The sequence below is a fragment of the Elaeis guineensis genome, chromosome 5 (genome assembly GCF_000442705.2).
Source record: "Elaeis guineensis isolate ETL-2024a chromosome 5, EG11, whole genome shotgun sequence".
NCBI classification, from domain to species: Eukaryota; Viridiplantae; Streptophyta; class Magnoliopsida; order Arecales; family Arecaceae; genus Elaeis; species Elaeis guineensis.
The window spans coordinates 2661241-2672758 of NC_025997.2; the positions used below are offsets into that span (position 1 = coordinate 2661241).

The 11518-nt window shown below is 48.9% G+C and overlaps 1 protein-coding gene across 1 annotated transcript; it reads left to right on the forward strand.

Moving 5' to 3' along the window:
• Positions 1-8956: 8956 nt before the first annotated feature.
• LOC105044395 (expansin-A4) lies at positions 8957-11280 on the forward strand. Its single transcript, XM_010922274.4, has 3 exons — positions 8957-9211; positions 9300-9618; positions 10540-11280. Exons 1-3 carry the CDS (start codon positions 9058-9060, stop codon positions 10847-10849), a joined length of 783 nt encoding a protein of 260 aa, XP_010920576.1. The 5' UTR covers positions 8957-9057; the 3' UTR covers positions 10850-11280.
• Positions 11281-11518: the final 238 nt, after the last annotated feature.

An 11518-nucleotide genomic window follows, 5' to 3' on the forward strand; every position in this document is an offset into this window, starting at 1 on the left:
CTGGAGATCGAGTTACCATCAACTAGAGTTGAGCAATACTGTAAATCGGGCAACTTTGAGTGTCGGAGAGCCGACTTGGATCTCCTACCCGAGCTCCGACGTGAGGCTCAACTCCGCATGGCTTCCTACCAACAAAGAGTGGCCCGGTACTACACCGCTAAAGTTAGGCCAAAGTCTTTCAGACCCGCAGACCTGATTTTAAGGAAGGCGAAAGTCTCGAAGCCTCAAGATCAAGAGAAACTGTCCCCAAACTGGGAAGGACCCTACAAGATAGCAGACACCTGCAGGCCGGACGCCTACCGACTTGAAACCCTGGAAGGGACGGCCATTCCCTGGACTTGAAATACTGACAACCTGAAATTGTATCATAAATAAATTTTGTACGCCCTTGCTCGAAATATAAATCAATTTCAAAACTCCAGAGTCTACAAAATTTGGCTCTCCACCGAGGGTCGGCCCTCGCCAGAAGTATGAGCCTCGACGCCCCGACTTGGGCCCAACATCTCGTTGGGAATCTACGACTCGATCGCCGAATCTACATCTCGATGGTCGACTCTACGCTGAGTCTACGACTCGATCGCCGAACCTGCGGCCCGATCGTCGATGACACACCGGACTCTCACAAGGACCGTTCTGTCTACACGAACGGAAGGCCAGCGCGGGCGATGAAACCTCTCTAAGTTGAAGCCTCACTCCTTCCACAGTCGACTCTCGAGCAACGCGGCTAAAGAGGGCAAAATGCCAAGACGATCGCAGTTGCACTCGCGACATACCGACTTGATCACGATTGGTCGAAAGATATTCGACTTGCCATCGTTTATCATACACCACGACGTACCCGCCCGACTAAGGTCTGGGCAACGGGTATTAGACTTGTGACATGCCGACTCGATCACGATCGGTCAAAGGATATTCAGCTTGCCATCGTTTATCATGCACCGCGACGTATCCGTCTGACCAAGGTCTGGACAATGGATATTCAACTTTCAACATACCGACCTGGTCACGACCGATCGAAGGATATTCGACTTGCCACCATTTATCATACGTCCCAAGGTGCACGCCCGATCAAGGGTCGGACAACGGATATTCGATTTGTCATCGTTATCCTATCCGAATACATCGGACACTACTCAACTATCAGACTCTACAGAATGATCGTGCCAACGAGCTACGTTCGGTGATTGGCCGACACTCGGCCTAACGTTCACGCCCGACCAAGGTCCGGGCGGTGGACACTCGATCTACAATCGGTATGACTCTCAACCATCAGATCCTATGCAACCTGTATGACAGTCGGGACGCCAACATGCGATCGGGGCTTGCACTGCCTTAGGCGGGGCGCACGCTACTGACTACTTTGATTGGCTATGCTAGATCCTACCGAACGTCTTAACGAGGTGTGTCAAAGCTACGACCTATACTCTCGGAGATGGCTCGGCAAATCAAACACTTTGAACCACACGCGGGAAAAAGTTTGAAAAGCCTTTGATTTTGTTAAGTTGAAGTGACTTACAAAATTGGATCGAAGTCCGATTACAAAATTGGGATGAAGCCCGATTACAAATATCAAAGATAAAACAGAAACAAAAGAATACAAAGATAACGGAGTAGATACTCCGACTATTCGTCGGAGTCAACTTCTTGCACCGGGGAGAGTTCGGGAGCAACCGGCGTGCCCGCTCGGGTTGGGGAGGGACCGGAGGTTGGAGCCGCCTCACCTTCGGCAACTCGTTCCGTCGGCTGTGGGTCGGCCTCCTCCTCCACAGCTTGGTCTTCCGACCCTGGAGGGACAATGCTGCTCAGGTCGAGCTCCGGGTACAGACTCTGAATCGCATCTCGGGCGTCCTCGTACCCCACCCGATAGGAGGCGAAGCCACTCTCGAGAAGCTCCTCCCGATGCTCATCCGAGCCACAAAAGTCCTCCACCGCCCAGCTCAACGCCTCCTTAGCCGACTCTGCCTCTGCCTTCGCTATGTCGGCATCGACTTGGGCGGAGGATAAGTTCTCCTCGGCCTTAGCCAGGTTCTCCAGGCTAAACCGAAGTTGCTCGTGCTCCGCCTCGAGCTCCTTGACGCAGCCATCCCGTTCACGTCGCAGTCGGTGAACGGAGCAGGTCTTACGCTGGACCTGCTCGTGAGCCGACTGAAGCTCGGCCTCCGAGGTGGCTAGGCCGTTGGTGAGTCGGAAGATTTTCTCCTCGAGCCTAGCCTCGCAGTCGACCGACAGCTTCAGCTGGTCGACCAGCGTCGCCTTCTCAGCTTCGACGGTCTCGACCCTATTCTTTCAGGCCGCCCGAACGTCGCCGAACCTCCGATACCCGACCTCCAGCTCAGACATATTGTAGATCAGCTGCAAGCAGAAAGCCGGTCGTTAGCAAAATAAAATGATAAAAAATAATAATTAAGAGGAAAGAAGAAGAAGAGGAGCTCACCTAGATCATAGTCGGGTAAAAGGAAGAAAGCATGTCGGTCACCGACCGACTCTTCAGGAGCTCCCGGTCGGTCGGGAGAATAGTTGCCTGGCACAACCTCCTAGCCAAGTTGTGGTTGGCCAGGGCCGACGCCCCTTCGGGAAGTTGAACGTCGGATGATGCGGCGCAGCCCGCCGACCTTGTGTCATCGACCGGCGCCATCGGAGCCTTCCCTCGATCGATCGTTTAGGCCCGAAAATCGAAGAGAGATGGGAAGCTCGAGCTCGACTGAGTCCCTCCCGAGGGCACAACGGGAGCCACCGCAGGTCATTCGGGCTCACACGCTTCGGCCCGAACCTCTTCCATAGTCAGGGGAGCTGACACACCTTCGGCTACCCCCTCTGTCGCCCTTTCCTCGGATGGCACCTCGGGTGGCACCGCCGGCGCTGACAGGATGATGACCGGCTCAAAGCCCGACCCATGTTCGGTGTCGGGCTGCGCTGCCGCTGTCACTATGTCGGTCGGGGATGATATCTGAGGCCTCTTGGGAGGCCGCGAAGGTCCAACCCCGGGCGCCGGTCTCTTCCTCGCCGCGTGTTGCCGAATGTCGGCATCGGTCAGTCTCACTCTCGGCGGCATACCTGCAATTTCAATAAAGGATTAGCGCAAATCCGAAGACGGATAAGAATACTAAAGGATGATCGACAGACCGAACAGTACCTAGGTGGGGAACCGAACTCAGGCCGGCGTCGTACAGAGCTTGCTTGGTGACGAGCTCCCTCTGCTTCGGCACCGACACATCCTTCAATCGGTGAAAGTCCTCTCAGTCTCCAGCCTCCACCCAACTGTTTTCGTTCGGCTGAGTCTGAGGGTCGCCCCAGCGAGACGAGAACCCCCAAGGTAGCGAAGAAGAAGCAAAGAAAAATTGATTCTTCCACCCATGGATCGACGATGGAAGATCAATGATGAACGAAAGATCCTTCCGGAGATTGAAGAACCACCACCCTCGGGCTTTTGGGTGGGGTCGGAGGATGAAGAATGCTTGGAAGAGAGAAATGCGGGAAAAGATCAGCAAAAGCCGACACAATAAGGCAAAGCTGATTATCAACCAGACTGAGTTCGGCATCAGTTGCACCGGGCAAAGCCCGTAATAATCCAAGACGTTCCGGACGAACTCCAGAATCGGGAAGCGAAGACCTGCTCGAAGGTCCTCAACATAAAAGGCCACCTGGCCCGGGGGCGGGTTGTTAACCCGACCCTCAGCCCCAAGGGCGAAGAGTTCGAATTGCTCCGGGATACTGTATTGCTCCCTGAGCCGTTCGACGTTTGCTCCCAAAAGTGAAGAAACCTCAACCTCTGGGGTCGATCGGGAATCGTCAGTCGGGTTCTCCGACTGACTTCCTCGAGGAGAGGTTCTAGCCATAACACTAGCCCCAGAAAGGAGGACAAAAAGAAAATGACAAAGGAGAAAGGATGTAAGGAGACAAGAACGGAAAAAACTTCGAGAAGAGCTTTCAAAGGAAGAGGACGGAAACAACTACCTGAAACTGGGGACAACTCGACAGGGCCTCAGCACCAGGAACAAACTTGCAGCAAAAAGTGAAGTTTTGGATGTAAGTGGCCGCATATATATAAGGCCCTTCAACGGTCCAGATGAAAGCGCGCCGAACGAGGATTTTTCGGATGTCGACACGTGGCAGCACCTGGATCCTTCTTCGGTCCGAAGGTTCGACGCACCTGCCCCCAGATCGAGCCACGTCACCTCCATCCACGTGAACGGTTCCGGCCCAATAGCCCCCTGACACATGGCGGAAAAACCGCGTCTCGGAATTAATTAACCGACGGCGGTTCATGTTCCCAAGGAGATGGCGGTTCGTGTTCCCAAGGAGACGTTGGTTCGCATTCTCAAGGAGACGGCGGTTTACGTTCCTAATGCGACGTCTGACACCAGATCGTTCGTTGGTATGGTCACCAGAGTCGGACCATGACGTGATGGAAAACCACTCCTTTCGTCCGAAGCCATCGCCCACGTGGAAATACTGGCCAGTACGACATCCGACTCAGGAGTGGGGAGGCAACTGTTGGGATATATCGACTGACTCCTATATGCCGACTTATCCTCGGATCGGTCCGACCGACGCTCGACTATATCGATCGAACCGACGGACGACTCCGACGGACGACCCCGACGATCAACTCCGACAATGACTGCCGACAATGGCCGCCGACAGTATCCGACCAAAGATATGCCGGCTGAACAGACCCATACTGTTCCTGACCGGCCGAGTGGCCGAACCCAAATCACCGACTCACTGTCGGGGATGGCAGCCGACGTCCGGCTTCCACAAGGCATCAGATCAGCCGACGGTGTTCTCGAATCATCACCGGACGTCCCGACAGCCGAATACCGACATATAGTCAGCCAGCTTGCCCAAACGTCGTACAACCGCTATGGGCAGTTGTTCTGTCTAGGACATACGGCATGGCCGCCTTGGGACATTATCCTGCCAAAGGTATAGATTAATCCCAGTGACTTGACAGCCCCCGGTGATTTGACAACTCTCCAGTTGTCTGCACCATTAATGGCAGGACCATACCGCGTTCTACTATAAAACGGGGTAAGGCAACAGTATTGGGAAGTTCTAAGTTGGAGGCAGGCTTTTTCAAGCTCTCTGAGGCGTCTCTAAGCTCTTGAGCTCTCTTTCTCTCTCCTCAGCTGAGTTTCTAATTTTTCACTGTTGCCTAGTCTCCTCTCTGACTTGACCATCGGAGGGTTTCCATCAGAAGTATTTTCGATCTGTGAGAATTTTTCTTGCAGGTGTACGATACCGACGATCGAATGATGAGAAGATTGGCCGCAATATATCGTAACTCTGAATTCGCTCACGTGGGAAAGAGACGCTGACGGTAATTTAGATTAGAAGGCACAAGTGATAAGAGGAGATGGGCCCCGGGTTGCACGTTCCCATGTCTTGCGGCTTAGGGGACGCCAATGGGTTAGTGCTCAAAACCATGTTTATGAGTTGTATCCCATCACAATACTGCACCGCACTTCCATGCGAGTCGTCTTGATAGCATTCGCAACCGGCGAAGTTAACATTGGTGCCTTCTGAATCTTGGGATTACGCGGTGGTGGCACTTTAATTGGTGAAGGAAATGATGCTAAAAATGGAAAAGGGAAAAAGAAGCTAGCCTGACCCTGGCCTAGAAGGGGTCATGAGGGGTGTGTAGTGTGAAACGTTGAAGGCTACATGGAGAAGATGTTCCATTCTTATGGTTAGACGAAGAAGAGTACGATAGAATACCAAGGGATGAAACAACTTGATGCGGCAAAACAACAATGTTTGGGGTCATCACTAGTTGGAAAGAAGATATCTGCTTGTCGTCTATAAAAATGGGAAGGAATCTTCTATAAAAAGTGTGCGCCCAAATATAACAAGGGGACATATCATTAACTATTATTTATGAGCTTTATATCACGCCAAAAGCAATATACATATTGTGATTTGGTGTTTAATGACTTGATTAAGTCCACCTTGATTGTGGGAGGTGGATATGCATGCATGAGAGAAAGAGAGAAGGATAATCTCACACCCAGACAAATGGATGCAGCCGAGATTCAAATCTAGGACATTGGATATTAAGATCCAATTATTTTACCAACTTTGCTGGTTTGCATCTAGAAAACTCAAAATTGATTAAAAGGTAGTTTTCAATATTTTTAAAATCACAAAATTATAGTCACGATATTTTGTATTCACAATTAAACCAATGCTTGACATACATTAGATTCATATGTCCAAATCACTCGTCACCTTTTCTGCATAAGTTGCAATGAATAAATTTGTTGGCAGCATGATTTAAGCTAAATTATATATAGACCAAGTTAAACAATAAAATAGAGAGGTTTTTTTTTTTTTTTTCTTTTCCATGCAAATGTTTGGATCAATGCAAAATATACCGCCTAACATGATAGATAGAGGAAAATAATTCAATTCCAAATATTGCGGATATACACCATTAAGCTAAGGTTCAACCGACAAGAGACAGATCAAGGAACCAAAATGGTACAAATTTTTGCATAGTCCAGGGAACGAAGATTGAGAAACAGGGTAACTTTAAACTTAGGAACAATGATGGGGCGAAACAAGAGAGGAGATAGGGAAAGTGAGTGGGTAATAGTTAGCAAGCGAGAGGCACATGGGGTTGGTTTGGACACGAGGCAGTCTAACCTGACAAATAATTGCTTCACATGGCTGGGTGGTGGTGGTGGTCGATGGGCGCCAGACCTCACCCCACCTCTCGCTTTCATTGGACTGGCTCGCTGAGAAGGTGCCATGTGTTGCTGATCCTGACTTCACAAATGCGAATCGCACCGATCGTTTCACAAGATCATCCTCACTTCTATTCGACGCACCCAGAACCACACCCTGCCGCGGCCAAATCGAGCCCAATGCAAAAGTACAAAAAATTACAGACATGTGGAGCCCCCAAGGAGTGGGGAGTGGGGACCGTGCGGTCAGGATAAGGGTGCGGTCTCAGTGCCGTGGATGGTGGTATGCTGAGAACGGTTCCCTTTGGCCACCGCCACCGGCCTAAAGGGAGTAGGCTACCCTCGCCCCAAAGGATGAACCTAGTCATCAGAACTCGTAGGTAGCCACCACCAATTCGCCACCCGAAAGCTGCCTTGGTAGCAAAAGCTTTCTAATAAAAAGTTTTTCCTTTTTGTTTGTTTGCTTTTCTTTTTTTTTTTGAATTTGCGACGTTACCGTCTCTTGCCTTCTAAACAAGAAAATGAGTCGTTCTTCTATTCCGGACAGCCCCGACTCTCCGTGAGCAGTGCAACTCAATCTTGTCGGATCCTACCATCTCTCTCACCCTCTAAGCAGCGATAGGGGTTTGATTAACTTCACCGATGCTGCAAATCAAATAAAGATAATGTCGTATGTAAAATATATAGCAGCGATAATTTAGAATTTTCACAAACGTTTTAGTGTTATATCTGAAATGTGATACAATGGTTTCATAACTATATACAGATGAAAAGATCCGTCGAAATCACTCCATAGAATATTATATAGCTGTCGTTCATAAGCTTTCTTGTGTGCTTCGAGATGTAACAAAGATAGCATTATGTGCATCTTAGATTCCTCAAAATCACTGTAGAGACTGCTATGTAGCATTATGGTTGTTTCACGCCCAAACCATAAGCTGAAGCTTATATCTTGCAAAGTGTTATTAATATAGTGTCTGCTTATCAGTAGAACTCTTCTTTAAGTAATATTTCTTGGAGTTGTGACATCCACAAATCTTGATCTCTCTACCGTGAATCTTGCATAACTCTTTTATGAGAGGCCAAACCTCCTTTTTACCACATTTCTAGAGACAATCTTAGAATTCTCTTTGAACTATAAAATATAAGACCGCACAAACATGGTGTCTTTCTATAGGACCATAAATTTTCAGATTGTAATGAAGAACATGGAACATTATATGGCTAGATATTAGGTTGATATCTTGGAACATGGGACATGGACCACAACTAATATTATTTTATTGAATTTTATCTTCCATGCAAGGCTATCCTTTACATCGCTTTCTTCTACAACAATTTCTAGATTCTTGAGGAAACATATATTCTGTACTTTGTTGATTAGGCTATAGAAATGAGTCTTTTTCATCACACATCTAAGCGTATGGTCTCTGTGATGATCAAATTCTCTAGAGACTATTCCTCACACCTTGCAGTAGACTTTTATATTTTTTATGACGTAATCAAACAAAAGGATGAGAGGACTTAAATAAGGTTTTCCTTTACCATAATGGATGAGAAAAAATGAGTTTCTACTGATCTAACACCAAATATATACCCAATCTAACAAATCCAAATCCAGATTTTAATAGAAAAGGCATGACAAATCCGAAGAACAGTCCAAGTCACTTGTTTGATAGGCATTCAAGGCTTTTTGTCATATTTTTATGCGATTTATGATGGATTTTGAGACTTATGTGCCTCATTCATAATCTCAAGATTACCATTAAGTTGTAATGCAAGCGGATCTTCAAGCCTGCCGTATGTTGCAAGGGAGTAGACCACCACGATGTAATATTAGGTAAGTGCAACTAGGGACGACAATGGGCTCGAGGTGGGACCACTTTTCTAATTAAAAGCCAACATGTGGACACTGTTCGCGCCTTTTGTTCCCTCTTCTCCTCTCCCGCTGCCACGAGCATTTCGGTTGTATGTTTCGCACGAATTAATGATTGATCTTTTTTGTTCGCGACACCAACCGTTGGATCATGCCTAGTGCAGCTTCAAAGCAGGAAAGGATAAAATTACAACATTGCGACCATCTACGTAGTGTATCCACCCCATCCTAACCACTGCTTAGGAATCAGTTAGTTATTAATACGAGAAGGCTTATTAAAAAATGGCATTTTCGTAACTGACCAGATCAAGCCAAACTCCCAATCCCCTTTCGTCCTTTTACTTTTCTTTCTAATATTTAAGAAAAAATATCCCCCAACTCACTCCATAAGTAGCGCACCCTCCTCCCGCTTTCAACCCCAGTCTCGCCCCCCCGCCCCCGGCGCCCATTCACACCGTTCCCTCTCATTCTATTCTCTCTCCAAGGATTCCAAAAATGGCCTTCTTCCACGGCGCCGCAACCATCGCCGTATCTCTGCTCGCATTCTTGACCCTCGCCGACGCCCGGATCCCCGGGGTCTACGCAGGCGGACAGTGGCAGACGGCCCATGCCACCTTCTACGGCGGCAGCGACGCCTCCGGCACCATGGGTACCACCCACATTTCCCTTTTAGGGCTAGCTCACTTGGCGTAGATTAATTAAGCGTCGTTTGATTTGTTTTCTTTGTTATATATTAGGAGGGGCGTGTGGGTACGGGAATCTGTACAGCCAGGGGTATGGGGTGGAGACGGCGGCCCTGAGCACGGCGCTGTTCAATGAGGGGCTGAGCTGCGGGGCGTGCTTCGAGATCAAGTGCGCGGACGACCCCAGATGGTGCCACCCGGGGAGCCCCTCCATCTTCATCACCGCCACCAACTTCTGCCCCCCTAACTACGCCCTCCCCTCCGACAATGGAGGCTGGTGCAACCCTCCACGGCCCCACTTCGACCTCGCCATGCCCATGTTCCTCAAGATCGCCCAGTATCGCGCCGGCATCGTCCCCGTCTCTTACCGCAGGTATATTCGCACCCCACCCCACCACCTCTTGCTTTCTTTTTCTTTTTCTTTTTCTCCACCGTAGATCTAATGCCACCGATGAATCTCCGTCCCTTGACTAGTGGTTCCCCCGGCTGTGATGGAATCGCTCAACTCTCACTCACTACTACTACCTCTCTCTTTTGGTCGCCGTTTTTTATTTTACTTTTTTTTTTTTTAACCCCTTTCTTAGCGTCCGTCGGCGCTCTTTAACCTCGGTCGTTAGTCTGGCAGGGACCCTAATAACGTCGATGTAATAATTGAGATGCCCCTCTTTAACGGCCTCCATCCGTTTCATTGCAGCATTGGCTTCGCCATTTAGTTATGCATTCCCCTACTCGTTTATTTTAACGGGCAGGAAGGAACTTAAATTGTATTTTGGGATAATATAAAATTAATTATGAGATAAAGTACTCATTACCAAAACGGAAAAATAAAGTACTAAATTAGTACGAAGAACGGAAGGAGCGGTCTTGGTCATCGACTATGTTTGACCTTTTGGACCTGCTATCAAACGGCATTCCATTATCTCGCCAAATCTGGGGGCCCGCCATTACCCTTCACGACACCCGTGATCCCTCCACATGCCCGGGACCCTCTCCGCGTTTCCGGCCGCTGCTTTTTCATTTCTTTCAACCTAAATGACTAAAAACACCCCCCCCCCCCCCCCCCTCAAAAAAAAAAAACGATTGGATTTCCACTCTTCGGCGTCTCACCAAGAAGGGCAGAATGGTAATTTTACTGTCCCATCACACGACCCAAAAAGAAAACCGCGTGTATCCTGGGAGAAAGAGATATACCGAGGCACATGCCCCACGCGCCTGCCCGGCCCCCATCCCTTTCCAACCTTTTGTATTAAATTTTGTTTATTTACCGCTCCGAAAATATTTATTTTTTCGACAGGGTGCCGTGCCGGAAGTCGGGGGGGATCCGGTTCACCATCAACGGGTTCCAGTACTTCAACCTGGTGCTGATCACCAACGTGGCCAGCGCCGGCGATATCGTCCGGGTGAGCGTGAAGGGGTCGAGGACGGGGTGGATGCCCATGTCCCGGAACTGGGGGCAGAACTGGCAGTCCAACGCCGTGCTGGTGGGCCAGTCCCTCTCCTTCCGCGTCACCGCCAGCGACCGCCGCACCTCCACCTCCTGGAACATCGTCCCCGCCAACTGGCAGTTCGGCCAGACCTTCGCCGGCAAAAATTTCCGGGTCTAATTTACCTATCATGGATTTATGGGCAATTGCAGACATGGTGGTCGGACTGGGGTTTCAAATTTCCCGCCATGTCATGCTCTGGTGTCTTTCTTTTTCTAGGCGCCAACTTTTAGGCTCTGTTAGTAGTGCTCACCGGGTTTGGGTTACTGAGGCAAGGGTTTTGGATGGTAGTCGTGAAGAAAGGAGAGGGCGGGACTTTCATGTTTTGATTGACCGTTAGCTCGTGATGTTACTGAACGTAGTGGGATTAGCGCGAGCGTAGGGCGCAGCAGCGGCTGAAGTGGCTGCAGGCCAAAAGAATGATTGCCAGTAGCCCGCAGCTGCTTATATGTAATATCTGATCATAGCATGATGGTAATATATATGTCGATTGAGATGTAGTTTGATATACATAGATATGAACAAGTTCTGAGGGGAAGAACTAGATTTAATTTGCTTGGTTTTGGTGTTTTCATTTTTTATTTGACTCTGTTTTTAATGCATCTTAACCGCAAAATGAAAACCTACCACCGTCGAAGCATTCATATTCCATAAGGTCTTTAGATGTTTTAATTTGCATCATGAGGGACTCAACTCGTATTACCAAACAATAGAATTTGAAATCTAGAGGGCTTCCAGCACCGGAGAAATGGTTAAGTCTCTTGCATCGTCATGCCGTCACTCTGATAT